This window comes from Periophthalmus magnuspinnatus, chromosome 6, assembly GCF_009829125.3.
Source record: "Periophthalmus magnuspinnatus isolate fPerMag1 chromosome 6, fPerMag1.2.pri, whole genome shotgun sequence".
Taxonomy (NCBI): domain Eukaryota; kingdom Metazoa; phylum Chordata; class Actinopteri; order Gobiiformes; family Gobiidae; genus Periophthalmus; species Periophthalmus magnuspinnatus.
In genome coordinates this window covers 12,689,944-12,715,760 of record NC_047131.1, presented here as the reverse complement: position 1 = coordinate 12,715,760, position 25,817 = coordinate 12,689,944, and the positions used below count along the sequence as shown (strand labels likewise).

Genomic DNA, 25,817 nt, shown 5'->3' with positions numbered 1-25,817 from the left:
TGTTGATGACATCAGCTGCAAAGTGTTCACTTGACATTAAAACATCATAGTATCCCTGTCGTTTAACCTGAGCTGGAGACAGGTCAGAATTCCATGGTGGTATTTGCTGTTTAACTGTCAGACTGCAGATTCATTGACTTGGTTTATGGTTAATATCTGTGATAGTTTTTGCTTTATGTGAATAGGCCCAGGAATTAAAGTTTAACGTCTTCTCTGTCAGTATAATTCAGCAAAAGTGAAATGATTTTTTTTCCCCCACAACTGCTTCAGAGAGTATTGCCATTATTCAACCCCAAAGACGTGATTGTTGCCAGTTAAAAGGACTTTAACTGCAAGATAAATATGAAAGTTTGTGGAGCCAATCCCAAACACAAAATGATAAGGTTCAACATTTGTGGATCATAGGTTTCGAGGTTAACTTCAAAAACAGTGAATCTCCAGTAGAGTCACATAGGCCCCCATCTGAAATTATGAAATCATCAAGTTTTAGAACGTGAACACAACCTATTTGCGTCTATTCACTGTGTTAATCCGTGTTAATGCTGTTTTCAGTGGTCTTTTGAAAGGTTCATTAAAAAAAAATATATCTAACATAACATTTTACAAATTAATATCCATAGTAAGAATCAATACAATACAAGACATATTTATGTTATTAACCTTACTGTTACAAGCAATATTTTGAAAACATTTCCCCATATAATATTGTGTTTTAAATCATTAATCTTTATGCCAAAGGAATTTTTCACAATTCTGAAACTCAAGGATAGATTAAAAGTGAATGTCTGAGAATAAATGAACCATATGAGACTAAATGTCCCTCTCTGAGTCAGTCTCTAGAGGAACTGTCCAATCCTGTATATGCAAAACCTGCTAGAACCACAGTGGACAGGACCCTGGGGCGATCAGGTCTCGGTAACGTGTGCATTACTCACGGTTCACGGCTTCCCCGTGGCTGTGTGAACCTGGCGTGGCGTGGTTAGTAGGTAGCACCCTGGGCAGTCATTCAGGGTGGGTGCTGTGTGCCGCTGTGACAGAATCGGTCTGCTGTTTACCGACCTGCCTAAAGCCTGCAGGCCCCACACACATCCTGTCCCACAACTTAACACCAGCATATTGTTCAGAGCATCCCCCGGCTACGCTAACTCAGACAGTACCAGACACTTCCTAGACAGTACTTGACCCCGTGTCCTGTGGGAAAGCCGCAGACCTGTACAGATGCAGGTGATGATACAATGACCACAGAACTGGGGAATGGCTTTACGCTTCAGGTTTGAAAACTTAACACCAGCATATTGTTCAGCTTTTCTAACCAGGACAGCACCCATGGCACGCTACCTTATGTCACTCACACTACCCCAAAATCTGTACTATTGTAAGCTAGTTGGTTGCACATCAAATAAAGATAAAATTCCTGTGATTTGGATAATGTTGCATCTCCAATATCTCTTATGGATTTCTTTCAAACTAATTTCTTGGGAGTTTGGCATATAGGTTAAGGTACTATATTACACAAAATTGATTCTTGTGAGCTTTAAGCCATGTTATAATGCTGTTGCCTCCTCAAAAACATACTCAAAGTCGTGTTTTGTTTCATTCAGATATGTTTGAGTAATCCTTTATTGTTAGTCTGTCTGCGTCTCCAAAACTCAGAATGCTCCGTTCTATTTTGTGGTGTCATAAAGTGGTAGTTTTCAAGTTAACAGCTACCATTTACCTTTAGTTCAGTAGAAATTGGCATCTTCAGGGTTGAAATTGTCCAGATGATTCTAGTGAAGGTGTGTGGAGTTTAAAAGCACAGTGGAGCACTTCCTTTATTACCACATGACATCGCAAGGAGGAGCGGAGTGTTTTCAGAACTCTAAATATGCAGGCTTTGGGGGTTAAACATGTGTGAATGAGACAAAACCCAACTCCAGGTATGTTTGTGATGAGTATATTTGTGAATAAAGCTTTTTGGTACATATCAAAACATGTGTCTTTACTGGGATGGCTCTAAGCTTCAAGTTTGAACACTTAACTCCAGCATATTGTTCACTGCAGTCTACAGCTTTTCTAACCAGGACAGCACCCATGGCACCCTACCTTATGTCACCCACACTACCTGAAAGTCTCTGCTATTGAAAAGTGTGTTGATTGCATAATAACCGTGGAAATAGGGGACGCTTTGAGCTTTAAAACTTAAGTATAACAGAATGGTCATTGTCACAGCAGTTTAGCAGCTCTCTGGTCAAATAGTGATTCATGGCTCTCAGCTTTCTGTTACATGCAGTGGTGGAAGAAGTACTACATTTTTTTGTACAGATACCGGGGCAAAAAAATACTCAAGTTAACGTATCACATGAAAAAATTTACTTAAGTATTAAAATGACCCATTTAAGTATTTCACGCAGATTTTGAGATCTAATGTAGGTACAAATATAGTGATTTTGATACAGATTTGTGCTGTACAATTCAATTAATATTTTTTTCTGTCTGTTTTTGTCTGTATATTTTTGTTCGCTCAAATTATGAACACGTTAAAAATAAACCCTTCAGCCTTTTCAGCAGGTCCGGAGTAGAAAGTACAGATACCTGCTCTCAAATGTATTATGGATACCTAAAATTTGTATATTTCAGTACCATACTTTACTTTTACTTCGTTACATTCCACCACTGGTTACATGGTACCATTTTGAAGACAGTGAGCTGTTCTAAAGATATAATATTATTAGGTTTGAATTGTAAATTGCTGTTAACTTGGCTCAGACTGATATGTGTAGCACTCAGACATCCAATCTAAGAGTTCTCTGTGAAACTGAAAGATGCTGAATGTTATACAAATGTGGAAGCCCTTTTAAACAATAGAGCACTTCGACATCATAACCAAATCACTATATCAACTTCAACATCGACAACTGACACGTTATTATTTTAGGCTCACTCCTTATGTTTCTTTACTACTTTAACATTTGGGCTGAATAATGAGCAAATGATTTATTTCTTTTTATTTAAAGTGGGTGTACTTGGATAATCATTCCTGTTACAGTAGACTTGTTACATTACCTGTAGCGATACTTAACACTCTGAAGTCTGTTCTAAAAGGTGTAGACAGCACTCAGACAGTACATGTCCTGTGGGAAAGCTGCAGACCTATGGAGAGGTTTGGTGACAGTGACCACAGAGCTGCAGATGGCTTTAGGTTTGAACACTTAACACCAGCATTGTTATTACTGCTGTTATTGTTCAACTTTTCCACGCCAGACAGCAGCCGTGGCACGCAACCTTATTCTAACAAGGATACAATAGAGTACAACTGACTTTGGTAGAGGCCTCAACTAACTGATTCTGCTAATTAGTTAATCTGGCAGGAATTCTTTTAGTTTATTGATTAGTTTGCAAAGATAAGAAATTTGATAAAAATGTGCATGTTTACTATATTGTTTTGATGTATTTTTCCCTCTCAGATCTTCTTAATCTCTTGCTTTTAATCTCTTGCATGTTCTTGACCAGAGTTATGTTCTCCTCAGATCTTCAGTACTCATGCTTTAGTTATCCTCATTCTTGGTTGTGACTGTTGTGGCGTCCTCCTCAGACCTGCTTGATTTCTTTTTATAGTTATCTTCACGCGTGATCTTGACACGTTCTGTGTCCTCCTCAGATCTTCTCTCCTCTCACTTTAGCTCATGGTCTTGACTGCTATGATGAGGTCCTCCTCAGATCTTTTCTCCTCTCACTTTAACCCATTGTCTTAACTGTTATGACTATGTCCTCCTCAGATCTTCTCTCCTCTCGCTTTAGCCCATGGTCTTAACTGTTATGTTGATGTCCTCCTCAGATCTTCCTGGTGACGGTGTGGCACTGGGAGCTCTTCATGCTGCCCCTCTTCCTCTTTGTCCTCATCGGGTGGAACTACTTTCAGCTGAGCGCTGGGAAAGTCACCTCCAACCAGGATGTGGTGAGTGATCTACACACAACACAAGTCAACGTAGCCATTTTCAGATGCAAACACACTATCTGCTAAAAAAAAATTTGGTTTTCTGTTCTTATTATTTATTTACTCACTTAAGATATAGGACTTCCTGATATTCCTGACTAAATAGACTTTTTTTTTTCTATCCAAAATAGAATTGGATGATGTTGTTGTTTTCTTCTTTTCCCCCAGATACATTATGAACAATATATTATTTTGGGTAGAAGTAAAGCTGCACTATGTCACCTTTTTTCAGTGAGGGCTCAATCACTAAGGTGATGTTATTACTTTGCCAGTAATGTTGAGCTTGGTATTAAACCAGGCATCTATTGATTCAATTACAAGTGTTAAAACATGCATTCTTAAAGTGAGCGAGGACAAGTCTCAACAGATCTTGTTTCCATGGTTCTTTGGAACCTTCCAGGCAAAGCAATAACATCTTCATGGAAACAAGCAGGGCCCTCCACCACCAAAGTTACATAGTGCACCTTTAACGAAAGTATTTTAAAATCATTCATAAATGTTTGGTGAAGTAAGGCCGACTCCACACTAGAAGATTTTTTTGGGCCTCATATTCCGCCTGATCTGCCTCTCCCTGAGTCTGGGGGAGTGAGGCACAGTAGTTATTCTTGTAAGTGATTATTTGAAGTGACACTCCTCATGTCTGTGGGTTCAGTGCCATTCTGTTATCACTTTTTGTCAGGCCACAGCTCCAAAACCTCAGATTGTAAGGTTCAAACATGTTGGATATTTGTCACTTGTGATAATGGAATGGGTCGTTAAGTCCTGAATACAATACTCGTGTGGCCTTTACAAGCAGGATTTAATCCACACCTTTCTTTTGGTTTTGAATATTTACACTTGGCCTTAAATCTAATGCGGAGGTGGATATTCTGTTTAGGCTAACCAGCTGCCTATGTATGAATGAACTCTTTTGTGCGAAGAGGATACTACACAAAATGGGACTACACGGTTCTCTTATCCAGTTTGTATTGACATGAGGCTTTGAGTAACTTTTTAGTAAATTTAAATTAGATTGTTTGGGAAGAATAATCAAAATCTCCCCTACTTATTGGCCCAAAAATATTAGCAGACCTCATCAGCCATCGGTTGCTCTGGATACAAAACAATCGGCATCGAACATGAAAAAAACAATAATGGTTGATCTCTAATGATCTTATTCCACCCCGCCCACTTTTACCTCTAATTCTACTCTTACAACAATTATAATTTGCAATTTCAGGCATTATTCAGTCACTTACTATATATAGTGGTGGTAAGATACTTCTATGGACAATATCAAAACCCAACTCCTCAAAACTACACATACTCCAAACATCTGCTCACATTCCGTCATATCTTGGCAGACAACAGCGCTTATCTTATATTAGCTTGTGTTATGCAATCCCACAGAAGCGTACAATATACCACGCAACAGAACGGGCGTCATTGAGAATGCGAACAGTACGATTGATCGCGTCCTCCCCGTGCACGCAACCGTCCCATGCATACTGTACATCCTCCGTGCTCATGTAACCACGGTGATTAGACTGCTTTCTCCAGTCTCCAGAGGCCCATTAAAATATCAGGAACCGGCTCGAAAAACAGCGCGTATGTGGGCATCTCCTCCCCCAATTTACAACATAAAGGCAGAACATACGAAGTGTCAAATCAAGAGCTTATTAGTTATACAATTCCACTGGAGGTATTAGATTTTGTGTGAAATTAAATAGGTTGCCTTGGTTTAAAATTGAGGCGGTGGGCAGCAATTGAAAGAATTTGCTCTGAATGTGTCAAAATGTGCTTTTCTTGTCTGTGTTAAGGTCAGGATAATTACAGGGCCAATCCACATAGAAGAAAAAGTGTCCAGGATTATTGAATACACGTTTGACTGTATGAAAATCAGATACTAATCGATACTAAAACTAGTATCGAAACTAGATTATCATTTGAGCAGGTATCGATACTAATACTACATTCATAGGGTAGAAATGACCCTTTTCTGAAAAGCTTTAGAATGATGTTGAGCTGTATCAGAACAAGTATAAGACACACAGGCTAGTATACACCCATGGACCACGGACGATTCAGGGATTACACAGATATAAGGCCACATGGGAGTATAAAAAAAACACTGCCCTTTAATGTGGAAAATCACATTCTAAATAATTGTCTAAGTAAAGATTGCTTTTTATTATCATCGTGGTATTGGAATCGGTATTGAGTATCGAGCCTATTCCTTTGTTATTGAAGTGTATGTGAAGGAGCGGTAGGCACTTGCGAGACTTGAATCACTATTTTGATGACTTGAGACTTGATTTGATAAAATGAGCTTAGACTTGAGACTTGACTTGACATGCACTTGAGGGCCAGTGAGTCAGACTGCAAGTTTACAGGAATTAAGTGTAGCGTGCCCCAACTCTCTTCTCTAATCATATAAAATGACAGAAATATGAGTTGTATTGGATATTTTGCTATAAAGACATCACAGGACTTGAAGCTCAAAGCTGAGGACTTGGACTTACTCATCTTTGACTTGAGACTTCACTTCCCACCTCTAAATTGTCAAGTATCACAACATGTAGGCCTACATCTGTTCAAAATCTTTTCAAATCAAAACTCCTAACTAAAGCAGTTTTAACTATTTTATATAGCAACTGTCATACTGTTTTCAAATTCTTCATTATTCATCTTCTTAATTTTTAAACTTAACCAATATATTTTAACACAAAGTACTGGCATTAAATAAATAAACATATGGTCCTATGTTTGAATGTTTATGGTCTTCTCACAAGTGCTGCCTTCAGTCCCACAATCCCCCCCTCTCCACCAGATCCAACTACCAACCCCACATCCCCTGCCCCATGCCTGCTCGCCAGCCCACCCTCTTGACCGGGCCCAACCACCAGTCCCATAGTCCCAACTCTTCACCAGAACAAACTACTAACCCCACTTCTCCCGCTCCATGTCTGCTCGCAATCGCATCCTCTTGACCGGGCCCAACCACCAGTCCCACAGTCCCCCCTCTCCACCAGACCCAACTACCAACCCCACATCTCCTACCCCACGCCTGCTCACCAGCCCATGCTCTTGACTGGGCCAAACCACCAGTCCCATAGTCCTAACTCTCTAATAGTCCCACACCTCCTGTCCTGGGACACTGTGCACTGGAAAAAAATGAACACAAATTAGAACTGAGTACATTTAAAATGGTCCAAAATACTGTTTCATTATAATATACTGCATTCAAAACATTCAAACTATGAAGTAGTATGATATTTGTTTAGTGGTACTTCCTCCTTACCCCATTCCAGGGCAATGTTATGCAATTCAAATTAAATATTAGGTTTGATTTAACCAGTTTTGACCGGTTTCTTCTTATTTTTAACTATTTAACTCTTGTTAACATATGCACATATTGTTTGATTCTCAGTACTTGCCTAAGAATAATTTTAATATAGCATTTCCTTTGAAAGCTGTTTAATCTAGATTTAACATAAATGCATCATAAAATTTCTCAAATACATTTTAACAATCTGAATTATAGCCATTTTCATGTATGCAGTAATTTTCACAGTGCAGCCACTTCCTCCTTGCCCCATGGCCCTGCATTGTGCCTCTGTCCCTGGGTAATGTTAAACCCACGGCTTACCCTCATCTCCTGCACATCACCCGCGTATCACCCACCGGCCCCGCGCCCGACCTGCCAGCCCCGCCCGCCACTCCCGCCACAACCTCCCCTCACTCAGGTCAGGGATGACTTGATGTGAAGTGATCTAAGGCAACAACATCCGAATGAAACGCATTCTGTCCCCTCCCTCTCTCCGCTCTTTGGAGTTTTCTTCGTGCGTATGTTGTTCCGAAATGAGATTGCTTTGGTGTGACAGAGCTCGGGCGCAGAGGGCCCAGTGTCACCCCGCGCTTTTGTGTGGGGTCAGGCCTGTGATGCGGTCGCCATGGAAACAGGCCTCCTCCCAATAGGGGTGAATGTACTCAAAGGAAATTTCATTACAGAGGTGTTGGTTAAAAATGGTCCAGTGCCCACATCCCAGCGCTCCGGTCTCACCCTCTGCTCTCGTCTTTTCTCCAGGTGAACATCAGCATGGCGGAGGAGGACGAAGACGACGAGAAGGTATTTGAATCGGCTTTTTTTGTGGGCGCTGTAAAGGTGATGCCGCTACACTCACAGCACAATGAAAACAAATAGGTGTTTTCCATTTGCCCAGCTCTTTGGTGTCACATAATAGCGGTGCCCCACAGTTTAAAAGTTTCAAGGTAACTGTAAAAATGTGTTTTGTGTGGCTGCATATTCATTAGATGTGTCTGACCTCATTGTGATGACAGGAGAAATAGCACATTCTAGCAATCCCCTGTAGTGTAGTGGCACAAGGTACAAAGCACATCACATCATTTTCTCAGGGTTCATAATAATGGTAATGCATCAGTCTTTTATAGTGCTTGTTCATGCTCCATTTTCAAGAGACTGAAGTGTCTGGCACGAGGCATAACAACAGTATGCACAGTCTGAGCGTTGTGATTGTGATTAGATTTGCAATAAATGTTTAAAAAGTAAGATTTTGTTAAGAGGATATTCAGGATTTTTTGCTCTTTGCAGTGGATATTCTACTATCTAAATCATGAAATGACATCACATTCCGATATGAAATCAGATTCTGAGATGGCATAACACTCCAACATGACATCAAATTCTGAAATGAAATCACATCCCGAGATGACACAACATTCTAATATGACATCACAATCCGACATTCTGATATGACATTCTATTATAACATCACATTCCAAGATGACATCACATTCCGATATGAAATACCATTCTGAGATGACGTCTGTGTAATCCCTCAGTCGTCCAGGTCTGATCCATAGTAAAAGCCAAAAGTAAAATCTGTGAACTGGACAAAAAGTCAGAGTGATTCACTGACATCACATTCTGACATGACATCACATTCGGAGATGCCAGCACAATCATATTCCATTATCACAATGACATGACATTTTAATATAAAATAGTAACAGCAGCATGTGGGTGTGTCTGTGCCTACATTACATCCAATCTGACATCTTTTTTTTTTTTCACAAATAGGATTTTGTTCGAAGTTCAAATTTTAAACGTGTCCCGGAGAACTGACAAATAGGCCTATGAACTAACATCTAGTGTCCTCTGTCAGCAGGTTAAGGCAGTGGCAACCCATGTACGTTTGTAATTATAATACCATTTTAAAAGAGAATCTGTACAGTTTATTTTAAAGTAGGCTATAAAGTGCACATGAAAAATAATACTCTAAGTACTAGTTACTCTATTATGCAATTTCAGTGGCATTTTAAAAAAGCCTTTTGTACAAAGTTGGAATAAGTTACTTTCCACCCCCGCTTATAGGAGGTATTGTTTGCGTGTGTGTGAGCCAGTATACGGCTGAATAGAGGGGAGTATCCACTTACTTAGCTCCACCATTTTCTCCACAGTCTGAAAGAGGTCACACCAGATAACTACTCACTACCCAAAGTAATTTTTTCACAAAAACAATGTCAGATACAATTTACTAAACTTTCTACTCACTTTTCCGCTAGCACTTCTCTCCGTGGCACAAATGAGGCACAGCTAGCACGCTACGCTAACTCCACTCTGCCCCCGAGGTTAGCTAACCCTTTTCCACTCGCAAACAAATCCGAAATGTTTATTAATACATCTCTAGTGTTTTATCCAAAACAAAGCAACAGGAAATCTTTAAGTAGCCGGAAAATTATACTACCCCCTCAGCACATAAGATTCAATTACGCTCATGCTTACTGCTAGCGCGCTATAGCTGCGTTTAGGAGTCAGTGGGAAGAAGAGGAGGGATATTGCTCAACCAGCCCGGAGCCTTGCAGCGATGACCCCTGCACGGAGAGTCTAGCCCAGATTCATATCCATAATGCGCTCAATATATTCTGCCTGCGTGACCCGGGGCTACGCAAAGACTCTCCTCAACAAAATAAAATAAAAATAAAGAGGCGTCCAGCACCAAATCCAGTCTGAAAGGACAGGCTAATTCAGCAGTCTGCGCGGCTGCGGTATCTGTGGGAGTAATAGGGCTAAACAAACACTGGAGCTCATAAATGTGTGCTATAATATGGGCGGTAAAGAGCTCATATGGTGCTGCTTTGTGCTTGTTTAAAAAGTTTTGGAAGCCGAGCCTTGGGATTTCACCTTTTAGAACTTAAATAATGTGCATGTTTAGAGAATAAAAGAAATACTTCAACCCTCATTATATATCATAAAAAATGGTATGTAATGTGTTTGATGTGAAGCAGTTCACTGAGATGGTAAGATAATAGCTGATAGCCTGGAAGTTGTAAACAGGAAATTTGAGCAAATGAAATGAGTCTGTTGCAGTCGACTATGTAACTGCACCAGCTCAGATTGTTAGAGAAGGGACCCTGATCACAATAAGAATGCATGTATTTCAAAGTTTTTATTTTAAAAATAAAAATAAAAAACCCATTAATGGATAACAATGCCATGCTGTGGAACATTTGATACCCCACCAGAAAAGTTTTACTTTATTTTAGATAACTCAACAATTTGGTGGACAGGGCTGTTGCTTCCACTATATAGAAAATATGGGCTAATTCACAAGACAAGTCTTTGTGGAGTACTACATAGAGACAGTGTACATTTTCACTTGTTTTGTACTATGTGCAATTTTATGATTACCTTTTAAAGAAAAAGACTCGTAGTTTTACTAAGGTGACTATGTAAAGTATAGTTGATGTGTTAGAACTCATTCCTGAAGAAATGGCACATTTATTGTATGGAGGAGTATGTAACACCAGCCTTGAATGCCTAATTTTGGTTTTATCGTTACTTCATACTGGCTACCTTTATTCTGTCCTTGGGCAACAATTGAGACTTTTAACATGATTAATAGTTACAAGTATACAGCCGTGTTCTACCAACATAGTCAACTTTCTGGAGGTCACACTTCACCTGCATGATTCCACAGCCCGCTCAGAGTAGTAGACTTTAGTAGAGTTTTTCAGTGCAATAAACACAATGCATTTTATTTAGTCTACATACTGGTTACATTACGTTACATTTTACATTCTTGCCGAAGGACACGCACCGCCATCACAGGGAACTAACTTTTAGTGAAAAGTGTCTGTGATCAGCTTGTGTCCACAGTGACCTCTACATTTTTTATATAGCACATTTAAACACAACTTCAGTCGCCCAAAGTGCTTCACATAAACGTCAACAAAAACAAATATACACGTAATACGATATATAGTCAAAGAACAATTAAACAATAAAAACGAACTGTTACTTTAATGATTTATTTATAGAACTCATTAATGCTCATACTAATTGTCATTCTTATGTATCTACTTTCTGCTGCCCCACATTCAAAATCCCATTATCCTCCATCATTCCACACGTTTACTTTAGCTAATTCACACCAGTTAGCACGTCTCCCTATCGTCGCTCGTGTCTGCTTTCCCGAACTGTCCATGTGCTGACAGCTAACCACTAAAGGCAATATTAGCTACGGCAAACTACTTCTCACAACAGCGGACTTTCCCTTTAAACGCCTTGGTGCGGTTTTGGCTCAGCCTCTGCATCCCCGTTCACACTCTTCTCAAATGAGATCTCCGCTTTCATCCTCTAATTAAGCAGTCGGCCATGTTTGTTTTAAGCCGTCAGAACTCATTTAGCGTAGCCCGTTTGAAAAGCTTGTTATGGTTTCACTGTCACTCCAATGTGTTATTTCGCCGCTACATCAAGACGGTAGCTTTACACCTCCTATCAACGCAAATATCTCGGGTTAAAGAGTGATCAGTGTTGAATTTAACAACTTGAAAGCTCACGTTTTTTTTTTCTACGAACATGAAAACAGCGTTCTCTCTCTAAGGAGGTTATAATTTCTTCGCTGGTACGTTCTTTCCCCCATGAGAAACCAAATATGCTAACCCAAGAGCTAGCAAGTATGACGCTAAGAAGAAAGGAAAGGCTGTGTTACACGGGCAGTAATCCGGAACAGACGCGGGGCCCCTGGACAAATCTATCCCGCGGGTTAGTGGGGAGGGCCGACAGATTACAAATTACATGTTTGGCAAAGTGACTTCCCATTTCGCCGCGAGGTATCCAGACAATATTTAATCATAACATAAAGAAACAAGTGGAGGAAAATAAGAGTCCCAGTTTGGTTGTAGCAGAGCCCCGGGCAGGAGCGCTGTTTCGGGGGAGACTGGTTGCAGCGCTGGGGGAGATGTTGGATGTTGAGGTTGGTTAAGGGGGCGGTTGGTTGGGGCCGGTTGTCGGGGCCGGTTGGGAGGGAAGGGGGTCATCTCGGGGCCCGCTCTAACCTTGACTGCAGCGCGTGTTTTGGGTAGGACCACACTTAACGAGCCCGGGCGGTGACCCAGAGCAGAGGGACTTGGGGAGATCAAGAGTCAGTACCAGAAACAAGTCATTCTCTGAGAAGTGGGATTGTATGTGACATGGAGAGGAGTTTTATGTTTTTGGAAGAAAGAGAGTCAGGTTTTTTTTTTTTTGAAAGACCATACGCTTTATTTGGGTTATTTTAAAGAGTGGGTATTTTTTTTTTACCATATTATAACGTTGCTTCGTCATCAAAAACATGCCTGAGGAGGGTTTAGATGTCAGCCATGTTTGAGTATTTTAGTGATTTCTCCCAGGCCCTATTTGGACTGTCTTTACGGTGAGTTGTACGATTCTGTCCAATGCTCCGCCCACGAGCTCCCACAAGACAATTCACCATAAATACACAAAACTGTACACAACAACATGACAAACCTTATGTGACATGCAGTATTTCCATTAGATTTGTTCGTGTTGCGATAGCGCTCAAAAGGGAGAGTGACTTAGCATGGAGAGCAAAAAGAGGGGTGATCTAAATATATTATGTGTTAGCAGTTAATACACCATCGACATAAAATACTCCAAAAAAAAAGGTTGGCAGCTCACACCAGTGCGTACTGCCTTGGTGTCTATGGGCAAGACACATACCTGCGTGCTGTGTGTGTGAGTGATACCTCGAACTTTACTGAAATATAAAGGTTAAGATACACTTTATTGACCCATCCTTCAATGCCACAGAGGCAATCGGTCAGGAACAGTGGGATCCATCCCCAGATCTCGAGCTAGTCTTGGTCAGGACTACCTTTAGCTGGAGGATTTGACCAAAATTTGCATGTTTTGGGTCGATGGGGGGAAACCAGCGTACCCGGAGGAAACTCACCCGGACACAGAGAGAAATATACAGAGTGGGACCCTCAACCACTAGCAGTAGCCACTCATCCACTCTTCCACCATCGCCAAAAAGTGCTATATAAATTGATGGCAAAACACTAAACAATACAAGTATGTCAGCTTTGGCTTTTTATAATTAGACTAAAACCTGTAACTGCTAACACCAAAGTTAAATCTGTTAAAGCCAAAGTTCAATCTTCAGTTCTGGCCAGACTGATGAAGCGGTTTGGATGAGCAGCGAAACGTCTTCACTCCTACAACGTTTTGTCCAGTTGACAGATTTAACTTTGTTTTTTTTTACTATGGGTCAGACCTGGACGACTGAGGGATTACACAGACATCTTTTAGCCTAATTTCAACTGTTTCACACTCCCCATGGTTCTTGTAGAGGTCGCAGACAGAAGCAATCCAGCCATTTTGAGTTGTTCAGTTTAATTTTGCCTTTATTTGAAGAGACAATGTATAGAAACGTTAAGCTCATGAAAACAGCTGAATTACTTTTAATCTATACATAAACATCTGCTTACGTTAAACACACAATTGCTTAAGCCACGGTTTGAAACATCTGTTCAGACGGATAAACACCAAACACCGAACACCAAACAACATCAAAAGTAAACTAACTACTATAACTTTATATTCACTCATTTTTACAGATAATGACTTTTGTTCTTGTCCGTCTAAAACTCCTGTTAAACTCTATTAAATGAGTTCTCCGAGTCTGATGGCGTCCCACGTGTTGATGGTGTTTACTTCTCCATGAGTTCCTCCGTAGACCTTCATCCTGGTGCTGCTTTGGGCTCCGACTCCACACACGCAGCTCTACTCCAATCTGCCACATTTAGGCCTCATTTACGCTTAACCATCTCATTCTCGCACTCAAATCTGTTATTTAGCCAGTCTCCCTCGCTGCCCACAGATTTTCACAAACCAGAACAAAACCATGAACGCAGACACACTAAACCACCCTGGGATTTCGCTTTCTTCTCGCAGATCTTAAACAGCGAGCCGTGGTAATCGCGTCGTCTCTGCTTCTTGATGCTCACTTCACAGGCTCATATCTGTCCCTCTGTTTACTAAAGACCATATTCCCGCTCTTATTTATGGATTAATGTGTTCGGCGTGTGTGTCCTTTGTGGTTAGCGCGCGGAGCTGCACGTTTCATATCAGATTTAAAAGTCTAAATCGTGTAATCTGCCCACTTAAGGCCGGCTAAATGAAAAGGATGTTGGTAAATGATGAAACGCCATTTTAAGTAATCCATCTCCTCTCTGTTCACAATGTACACAATTCTGTATTTACTTTGAAAATTATATCCAAAGTGCTCATTTGATGTTTCATTTGGGACGAAATACCAAAGTCTGTTTTGTTGTTGTAACCTTAAAAGGTCTATATTGCACTATTTTCGATGTTATAATGTAGTTTTGTCATCAGAAACATACCTGGAGTTGTGTTTTGTTTCATTCACACATCTTTAACACACAAATCCTGCATATTTAGGCTGAGTTCTCTTCTCTCAAACAGAAAACACTCTGTTCCACCTTGTGATGTCATGTGGTAATACAGGAAGTGCTCCACTGTGTTTTTAAACTCCATACGACTTCACTGTTAGTATTACTACTTCCTGTCCAGTTGTATCTGACTATTTTGCAAAGTGATGCAAAAATTAACAAACATTTAAAGATAAGACCGTGGACAAGGAGCTGCAGGTGGATATCACTGACATGTTAAAATTTACACAAATAATATGAGAAAAAGGGGTTTGTGTCTCTATGCTAAAGCTAATGCTAGTATTGACGTATAACAAATATTAAAACATTGTAGTCTTTATTTTAATTAATTTGAATGTTATTAGTTTTTTTATTTCATGTTTTCTCCACTGAACTATAGGTAAAACATAAAAGTTAACTTGAAAACTACCACTTCATGACATCACGAGGTGGAACTGAGCATTTTGAGCTTTAGAGATGTAGACAGACTAATAATAAAGGGTTACTCAAACATGTGTGAATGAAACAAAACACAACTCCAGGTGTGTTTTTGAGGAGGTAACAACATTCTAACATAGCTCAAAGAGTCAGTTTTGCATAATATAGGACCTTTAAGTATTTACAATTTCACCTCAAATAACCCAAGTTCCGCTGGTTTGCTCCCTCCCAGTCCAGTCCAGCACAGACCAGACCAGACTGAAGATAATCCATGACACAGATCGTGCACTGGCCTTGATGAGTCGAGGAGAGCTGCATATTTGTGATACTTTGTCCTTTTTTGGCATTGGGCTCCAGATGTGCTTGTGGTGTGAGGAGTGGACGGCATGTGCAGGGGTGTGTATGTGAGTATGTGTGAGTGTGGGAATGGTTGTCTCACTGCCCAGAGGTGATGCAGTCTGGGGCCTCCTGACAGTGGAGAGGGCTCCCAGGGGCCCCTCAGAAAAGAGCCGGGAAAAAGTCCTTGTGTCACTCAGACCAGTGCTAACATAAACATAAGGATTTCCTGAAGAAACACGCCCACCGCAGTTCCCCCGTGCTCCCAGCTCAGCTCACCCCCACCGCCCTCTCCACACTCTCCCTCCCTTTCACCGTGAAGCCTGACCTTACACTACAACTGGACTCTACTAGAGGACCTGTTCATGTTTATATGTAGCTCTACTTTTGATATAAGACTGAGTTTATTTCATTTAAACTCACAGTGAACCCTCAAAAGTCACCTCGTGTTTTCACTTCCACTGCTTTGCCGTTAAAGATGAACAATTCATTTATGTGAGAAAACATAACATCTGGCAACGATGGATTTATTTATTTATTTTTTTTACCAGTGCTGAAATGTTAATACTACATTTTACCACAGTGAAAAAAATATAATGTAGTGAGTTAATATTATGAAAAAATTAGGCCGTTGTCATATCTAAAGCTCAAAGTAAATGTCAAATGACAGTAATTAACCAGAGTCAACACTCATAGCTTATTTAGGGACAATATACATTATTAAACATTTCTATAATTGTACCAGAATTAGCCTGTCCCTGGGCAGATGTTTAAAAGTTACGCTAAAAATCAAAGGCAATATTATAATATGTAAAAAGGAGAAAGCTGTACAGATGAAAGACATAATAATAATAAAATAAGCTGACCTATTCTGTAAAATTGACTTTTCAGACCTTTTGTTATAGTTGTTTCCTCTTCTCACCCTCTTGAAATAGTATTTGGAGTGATTTATGTATGTTTGAGCAATCTTTAATTGCTTATTTTCATGACGCCATTTTGCCAGTCAGCCCCCATTTACACCGCCATCGTTACACACCCACTGCTCTTTATTTATTCGTTCTCCAATTTTATTTTCTTAATCAATGAGACAGTCATTTTGGTACAAATTTTTAAAAATCTGCTACTTGCGAGGTGCCGACTCTTTGTTGTGATGACATTCAGGGTAATGTCAGCTCGCATTGGGCACTGCAGTTTTCTAACTCAGAAGTCAGTGGACTTGTTTCTTTTATTAAGTCATTTTAGATTAATATTGAAATTTAAGATGTGCAATTTATGTCTTCTTCAAGTAAGTAACATTGTATCGCTGTGGTCTATTATATCATACATAAAGCTGCCTGTAGATAGTTTTGGCGTTATTAAAACTAACCATTTCAAATGGTCAGTTTGACTCTCATTCTGTGATGTCTGTGTATGTAAATGTGTGGCTCAAGTTCTCTTCACCAAGAAACACCCTAAACATAAAGTGCTTTTAGGATCATTTACTCCAGACAGCTGCTGTGTTTCATATTGTCATTAATCGGTGATCATTTTTTGTGGTACTATGGATTAATTTCAGATGTAAAATTATCAGGCCAATGTATTACATAAGATTGGACCTTTAAACTCAACAAAAATGTACCATCAAATAATTCCACAAAAGATAAAAAACTGAGTTAACAGTCCCATATCTACTTCCAAGTATCAGTCCTACTCACATGTAAATCTTTTGGATTTCTCTCTAAGTCCGTCCATGTCACTGCTCTGCTTGATTGCGGAAGCCATTTTGAGCACTTTTCATCTGGACTGAGGAGCGCCATGATTATGCTGTGCTTGTTACTGGAGTTTTATTGTGCACGAGATTCAAAATCTCCACAATACCTCCAGAACTTTCCACTGAACAGGCTCATCTTCATGTGTTATCCCTGTGTGAGGAGGGGGGAGTGCGAGCCATAGATTCAAGCGTAGTATAGATAAAACAAGTGTAATCTTATATTGGACATAAAAGTGCTTGTGTGTTTGGTCTGGTGGTCGACGTGCACAGAGCCTAATCAGACTGTAAATCTGTGATGTTGTTTTATGGATTTATTCAATCGCATACACTGCCAGTGTTTCTTCTTTATTTCCATGATTATTTACATTATAGATTTTCTCTGAAGGCGTCAAAACTACGAATGACACATGTGGAATGTAGTTAACAGAAAACTCAGAATAACTCGGCTCTTTTTAAATGTAAAAAGTGACCTTTGCTTTGGTCACTGCCTTGCACTTTTCTTAACCCTGAGAAGACACAGCTGTGAAGTGAAAACCCATTTCAGGAGACTTCATCATGAAGCTCATTAAGAGAAGGTCAACAGTTTGCAGCACTGTTGACAAAGCAAAGGGTGTCTACTTTGAGGATTTAAAAATAAAATATAAACATAATTTTGTTGAGCTATATAACTTTTTTTTTCTTTACCACATAATTCTATATATATTGATTTAATATTTCCTGTATGTACATAAAATGTAGAAAGTAAAAAAACATAAAAAAACAAAACAAACGAACATTAACATATAACATATTTTCTATTTTTCAGGATGCTTCTCGTAAAGGTCTGATGGATAAGATACATATGGTGCAGGAAGTGGTGCTGGTTGTCCAAAACGTCCTAGAGGAGCTCGCAAACATCGGAGAAAGAGTCAAAAAGTATTATGACAATTTGAAAATATTACATAACGTTGATTAAAAATTAAAACGTGAGAATTCAGTACTTGGTAATATATTAGTGTGTGTTACAAACCATTTCCTAGGGAAAAAAAGGAAGGCAACACAAGATAGTATAATAAAATAAGTAGCTTTTATGTAGGGAAATGAAGGGCATTTAAGAACTTAGGATTACAATACAAAAAAACAAAGTCAACAAAAGGAGGCTCTAAGAGTAGAGTACAAAGTCAGTGAAATGGCATGCCGATTCACAAACAGAATCTGGCTGCAAGGAGTAACAGGGGGCGAGTCCTTTTGAATCTGGAGCAGCCACAGGTGGAGGGTGACGATTGGCTGAGCCTTGATTGTCCCTCCAATCGCACATAGAGTAGACTGTCAATCAACGCCAGCTGCGGGGCATAACCGGAGGGGCCGAGAGAGAGGAAGAGAGAGAGAAAAAAGGAAGAGGCACATGGTAGGAGGAACTGGAGGCCAGGGGCCGTAACATGTGTACAAAAGTTTAGCACTTTTTTTTAATGGTACTTTCATTTCTATACTCCCACCACTCAACTGCAGTAATTCAAATAAAAGAGCATTACGTTAAAATGTGTTATTTGTTTGGCAGTATATTTAACTGGTCGGTGCCGTTCGTGTCGTTCCTGGCTGGTCTGATGCTGTTTATAGCCGCCACTCTGCTCTACTTCATCCCCCTCAGATACTTGGTGCTCATCTGGGGTAAGTCTACACACCTGAACTATCACATCAAAACACACGTCTGAGAATGGGCAGTGTATCAGTTACAATTACTCAAATATGTTTACTCAGATCATCAGTTATTTTATTTTGATGTAAAAGTAGTCTTAGTTAGAAAAAAAAACGCATAAAGGCGATAGATACTCAAAGTGGTTACTTTATGTTTTTTTTGAAGTAAGTATATAACTTTCTGGAGGTGGCCCATCACCTGCATGATTACACGGAAATATAAAGTTGAAACCATACTTCGGAACATTTTCCATGGAGAGAGACATATTTTATGCCATACTGTGGAAGATTATAGCCAAAGGAACAACATTGCCATGGCGACAAAACAATAGGCCCTTCTCCAGGTCAAGTAAAAGTCAGGTTTGTGGAGATGCAAGCCTATTCAGAGTAAGGATGAAGTTTAACACATACTGTGGTTTTGAGTGTTTTAGATCTGCCAGTCTAACAATCTGCATATTCTCTGAGCTCTAGCCAATAGGAGCACATAACTGCGCTCATCTGCTCTTAACACCTATAGCTTCAGATCTCCATGGACAATATTCCCAAGTATAGTTAATAAATCTCTATTTCCATGGAATCATGCAGGTGACATGCCATCTCCAGAAATGTACATAATGTTGCTTTAAAGGTAACTTAAATATGTCACCCACAATAACACTACTCACTCTTTACATCTTCGGCCACTCTCCCCTTTAACCTTTCCAAACTCGTATCCACCACACATCATAATAAACTCCACTTCTAATGAGACAGCTGCAGCTCAGAGTGGGCCTGTACAAACAAAGCCTTCCATGTACTCTACTATGTCCTTGGGCATCTGCTCCCCTGGTCCTCCCTCTCATTATCCACCACTGCCGTACCCAACGCGCTAGCATCTCAGCGGTCAGAAACTCCTCCACGTCCTCCAGCAACCAGACCGCTGCCTACTGCCTCTCCTCAGCTCGCCGATCAATACCCAAGCACATGCTATCAAACGCGCTCCTGTTAACCCCGGTTCTGCTGGGAGGAGGAGAGCCTTTCAAGCCCCCCGCCAGCGCATGGAGCTCCCTAGGTTGTGCGTGCGGAGAGGATGTGTGCTAGCTAACACTCCCAAAACACTAAAAAGTAAATATAGAGAGATGGTTAGGGTAGAGGAGACAAAAGGCAGAAAGTTGGAGTGTATTCTGTGCTATAGTTAGATCAGTCCTGAGATCTTTAACTGCTAAAACAGATGTTGTGGAATGTATATCTTAAAACATGGAATACAGAACCAGTTTAAACAGTTTACAGTGGTCCAAAGTTATTTCTCACTAACGATTATTGCAATTCCTGATTTTGGGGCAATAAAATGCTTTTTGATTAGATGCAGGCAGTACACAGGACTTATTTTGACCCCAAGAGCTGCTTATACACAGTTCCACAGTATGGCATTAAACATATCTATGTTGCATTTCTTCTGCCTTGAAAAGCTCAGCGGGCTGGCCCCCTCCACAGATCTGACCTATAACCAAGGTGTCACCTACTTGTGTTTATGATAGAAAACTTGAATGCCATATTATAGGACATTCCAGGCAAAGCAGTATCATCTCAGCGGTGATGTGGTGGCAGGCCCTTTACCAGAAAAGTTACATGATAAACCTTTAAATTACAACAAACTCCCAATTCTCTGAACTGTTCACCAAGAACTGCTGACGGATTAGAACAGGGGTCTGCAGCCACTCTCTCAAGAGCCACTCTTTAAAGCCCCCAGTTGCACTTTGATTGAGACGTTTTATTGGGTGTACTTTATCAAGTTTGTATTTGACAGAGTTTGTAACATACCAGAAAGTATTAATTTTATAGAAAGTGTTATTTTTTCATTTATATTTTTTTTACTATTCATTCAATTGGAAAGAGTGATGAAATTTTGTAGAGTAAAATATGATGTAAAATGCACCAGTCTGTAGGAAATTACATATATAATTTGCTAAAAAAAAACACAAAAAAAACAGAACGCCTAAGCATCTTCAGATAAGTCCACAAAGTTCATAAATACAACGCTTTACATATATATTTTTTTAGTTTTAATAGCTGCAAACAGTCGACTTACGGTACTACTTTCAAATTAATTGATAAATCACTTCATCTTGTTACTTGCAAAAAATGTCTTGCTCTTTCTGACTTTGATTTGGTTTGAAATGTCCCAATGCGGCTCTTTTGCTGTTAAAGCTGCAGACCTCTGTATTAGAATAACAATAAGACGATCACATTACTTGTTCCTGTTGTTGGGTCCTTGGGCAAAGCACTTCTCTCATCTTGTCCGTAAGACTCTGTATCATTCACTGGTGTTTAAACTTCATGTTGATTACTGCATAGAACTAGTGCATTGTTATTATTACCACCAATACAAATATTACAAACAGCACCGTGAATATAATGATGTCTTTGCAACTATGGTATTTGTGCTAGTATCCTGACATTGTGGAACCTTTGCTGTCCTCATCTGAATATTTGGGTTTAAAAATACTCTGCTTACTGGGACACCTTTATTTATTAATGCGCTCTTGTTTTCACAGGCGTTAACAAATTTACCAAGAAGCTGCGCAACCCATATACTATTGACAATAATGAAATACTGGATTTCCTCAAGAGGGTGCCTTCTGATGTTCAAAAGGTAAGGGTCCAATTTTACATACGGATGGGAAGAAGAGGGAATTCCCAGAAGGTGTCGGCATTATTTGCTGTAGCGCAATTCCCAAGTGTTGCGGAAATATATCCCCCGGCTTTGTTTGATTATTAATGGATTCGCTACTCTGGCCCAATTATGCACGAGGCAGAATCCTAGCGATGGGGGGAGATACTTAGATCTTTCCGGTAAGCATATTGCACCAGCCTGGTCGGTTGTTAGCGGTTTGATGGAAGTTTGATGGAGGTTTGATGGAGGCGAGAGGGACATGAAAGGCGGCGACGGGGGCGGTTTTGGCGTGGAGAGGTCACGTGATGCAGCGCGGGGGGACGGGGACTGCGAGTGTAGCGATGTGCCCCCGGTGGTCGTGCTGGGTGCCATATGTGATCAGATATTAGCCGCGGCGCATGTGTCGTTAGCGCTTACATCACAACAATGGTAGAGCTGTCAGGGCAGAGCCGGGGTGGGCCGCTGTACAGACGAGGAGAGGAGGAAATGAAGTGCCACACACACTGTTACTCGCACAGACACACAGGATCTGACTCCAGGTGACTCCACAGGCGGCTCGGCTAGCAAAGACAGTGTCACCTCAGACTGGCTTGGGCATAGTGTACGCTCTTATAACTAAAGATTGGTAAATACGGGTGTTTTCGAATGAAGCTCAAACACAGAGTTAAGAAGTCCTATAGAGGATGGGTGTCCAAACTTTTTTTACTGAAGCGAAGGGCCACAGTCAATGCTCTGAGTTCTGTTAGGTGCATTTGCAGTAGTTTTGACGCCACCACCATACCTTTTAATACAGATTGGAACATTCATTTTACGTCTGTTTCACAATGAAATGTGATGTTATTGAGGTTTTAGTACTAGAAATTCTTAAATTGCAGAGAAAACATCTATGTGATCAATTGGACCAGGTCAGCAGAGGGTCTGAGGGCCACATTTAGCCCCCGGGCCGTAGTTTGAACACCCCTGTTATAGAGAGACAGGGATAATATCTTGTGATGATTGTGCAGCTGTAAATAAATGATTAAAAAAAAGTTTAGCTGCTTTAAAACTAGAGCCAGTGTATATTGTCTAGATTTATGTGAGATGGAGCACTACTTACACACCAACAACACTCTTGATTGTTTAAAACTGAGATGGACACAATGTTTAATAGACAGTTCATTGTCATCCAATAAGAAAAACTTTTGCTCACACTTTTCCAGTACTTTACACAGACATATATTCTCTCCCGGAGTTCCAATAGGTGTGATTGATAGCTGGATTAAGAAAAAAAAAAAAAAAAGCATGGAGAGAATTGGTGATAATGGGCAACCTTGTCTGTGTCTTATATGCACTTTGAGTTTTTTCAAGTTAAACTTTTGAAATTACCTCCTATTCTAGTTATACCTAGTCTGGATAATGCTTAACTCCCAGATCATGTTTCAAAGACTCAAAAGATTAGATAAATTCATTAAACTGTTCACTTAAAAAGTAACTTATACACTTAACTTTACACACTTCCAGAAAAGAAAAGAAGCATTATCACTGTGTCTGGTCCATTTACGTGACAGAGAAGGCAGAGCAGTTGGGGCAATGTCAGTGCATCTGGGTGGGACCACAGCAAACAAAGTAGCAGACACGGAACCTTAATCTCCCAGGCGCCTCGAACGCACCGCACACAAGCCTGTCACCTCCGTGTTTTTGGTGGGGCCGCCTTCATCTCCTCCTCCTCCTCTGTAACCATCTCCGCTGCTCTGTGATGTGCGGCTGCCTGGACTGTTGCAGATTTGGCTGACTGAGCTGGCAAAACAAGGTGCCCAATACATTTTTGATTCTCATCCTTTGTACGTCCTCCCTCCCAGTGGAATACCAACGTTTGAGCTTTGAAAAGGATTCACTTTCAAATTCTGAGGGAGACAATCGGTTTTTTTTTTATGCCGATTTAAAAGACAAAGTACATCTTGAAAATAGCTCCAATCATGAAAACACAAACAGTCTAAAAATGGTCCCGAGCATGTTTCATTGGGCTGTGAAGAATCACCTGAGCATGTGATACACAGGGGAGCGCGTGTGTTTGTGAGGGCTTAGAAGTGTGCTCAGATAGGTGTGCACAAACAGGAAAAAAGCACAGACTGACTCTTGTCTTTCTCACAAATGTGACTTGGCAATTAGAGGCAGAGCTCCTCCACACGGCCCTCTGTCCCACATGCCACATCTGTCACTTCTGAGGACAGCCCATGTTCTGATGCACTCACTTTGTTCCCACGTCCCATCTCCCATTCTAATAACGCAGAGCAGCTAATTAGCATAGCCCACCTTTATCCCACACACTCACAGCACAGTGCTGCTCTGCGGGCTTCAAAAGGCACTCTCATATGCTCCCCTCCTGCCTCTCCTCATATGATCAGTGTTTGTGAATTACAGCTGCAACTTTACAGGGAAAAATGCACAGTTTAATAATTTGAGAATGTCAAAGACACGCAGTTTGCACTCTTTGTACACAAAGTCATGGGCATGAATAAATGCATGTCATTTTACCATTGTTTCCTGAGGGATAAAAAGTGTTGTGATGTTATATTTAGCGGAGGTTTTGCCTGGAAAAACCAGGAGGCAGTAGGTTGCTGTGAGGAAAGTTGCTCTGTGCCTGCGTGGTGAGGACAAACTTCAGTGAGGGCATAGAGTTGTGCTTGTGCAGGTGGGCAGGTGCTGGCAGGTGCTGTCAGGTGCTGGCAGGTCGTCTAAGAGCCTGTTTGAACACTGATGTGGCAGAGGCGGGGGAGTGGAGGACCCCGGCTCTTCAGATCCTCCCCCGGTGTGATTAATCCCCTCTGCTCCACAGTTTAAAACATGATTCATTACAGGCCGGCCCGGCTCTCCGGGCTCTCCTCGCTCGCCTCACTCTGCGCTCACCTCTCCTCGGGGAGCCATTAGCGTGCGCTCTGCTGAGCTCTGGTTACCTGCTCTGACCAAACTGCTGTTTGTTTGTACAGGTGCAGTACAGCAGTCTGTGGGCGCCTGCGGGCGGGAGCCAGGCACATAGGAGGAGGAAGTGAGGGGCTCTCCACACCAGCACACCACCCTGCCCGTCCTGGCACCTGCACTTGCCCCACTGCTCCTGCCCCAGGACCCACCTGACAGGACGGCCCGCTGCTTTCTGACACCCCCTGACAGGGCCCTCTCTGGGCCTGCACAGACGACACATGGTGCTGTCACTCAGAAACCTGGATGTAAAGAAAATAGATGCTTTAGAAATTAATCCACTAACCCTGCATCTCCAGATTTAGTTTGACTAATGCAGCTCAAATGAGAAATGTGCTAAAGGTGAAATGGCTGCACACTTCAGGAAAATACGGACAGATTCTTTAATCCTGGATCATGTGTATACCTGTATATATATTACAAACTATTTTATAATTATGAGTACTTTTTGTTAATTATTTTACTGTTAAATGAGTGAACTGAATGTATTTCTATTTTTGACATGGCAACAATTCTCTGCACATAAATGACACTTTAATAACCACATGCTTTTTATTGCATTTAACTCGTGTCACTATTGTTATTATAAGTTTTTGTAGACTTTCTGAATAAAGGGCCTGATCAGTCGAACCCTGGTTGTAGATGACTGCACACTGCCCTGTTTCACACACACAAACACACACACCCACACCCCCCACACACACACACACCCCCACACACACAGGCACACACACGCAGACAGAGGCAGGTCACTTCAAAATGCCTCACTCTAATGCTCCACTGTCCTCATACACACCTCCAGACCCTGCTCCTCCTCTGTCACTCCTCATCTTCAGCTCCTCGTCTGCTGCTCCTCATTCACTGCTCTTCATCCTCCGCTCCTCATCCTCTGCTCCTCATCTGTTCCTCCTTCTCCACTCCTCCTACTGCACTCCTCATCCTCTTGAAAGTATGATAACAATTCTCGACGAGTATATAACATGATTCAGTTTCAGGAGAAAACATCATTGAACATTTCTATTGACAAAAGACAAGCCCTCTCTAAATGTGACATAAAGTGGAGTTGTGTGAAGTGAGGCTTGGACCCCAGCTCTGAGAGTGTGCTGGAGGGGGGGTGGGGGGTAGTCCCGCTCAGCAGTGGCTCACTGCTGAAAGAGCATCCATCTGTGCTTTGTGAGGAGTTTGATTGGCTCACAGGGACCCACTGGAGCCCCGGGCTATCTCTTCTGACAGGCTGATAGAGACATCACTGCGCTCTCCCAGGAGCTGCCACCAGGGGTCCATTTCAAAGTGAGAGG

General features: G+C 41.1%; 1 protein-coding gene across 1 annotated transcript in view; it reads left to right on the top strand.

The window, feature by feature from the left end:
• Nucleotides 1–25,147, top strand: part of mctp2a (multiple C2 domains, transmembrane 2a) — an 83,029-nt gene extending 57,882 nt beyond the window's left edge. The window contains exons 18-23 of the mRNA XM_055222323.1: nucleotides 3,818–3,937; nucleotides 8,043–8,084; nucleotides 18,043–18,152; nucleotides 18,775–18,884; nucleotides 21,446–21,543; nucleotides 24,531–25,147. Coding sequence (XP_055078298.1) covers nucleotides 3,818–3,937; nucleotides 8,043–8,084; nucleotides 18,043–18,152; nucleotides 18,775–18,884; nucleotides 21,446–21,543; nucleotides 24,531–24,593 — 543 coding nt within the window. The 3' untranslated portion in view covers nucleotides 24,594–25,147. The remainder of the gene's footprint in view (nucleotides 1–3,817; nucleotides 3,938–8,042; nucleotides 8,085–18,042; nucleotides 18,153–18,774; nucleotides 18,885–21,445; nucleotides 21,544–24,530) is intronic.
• Nucleotides 25,148–25,817: the final 670 nt, after the last annotated feature.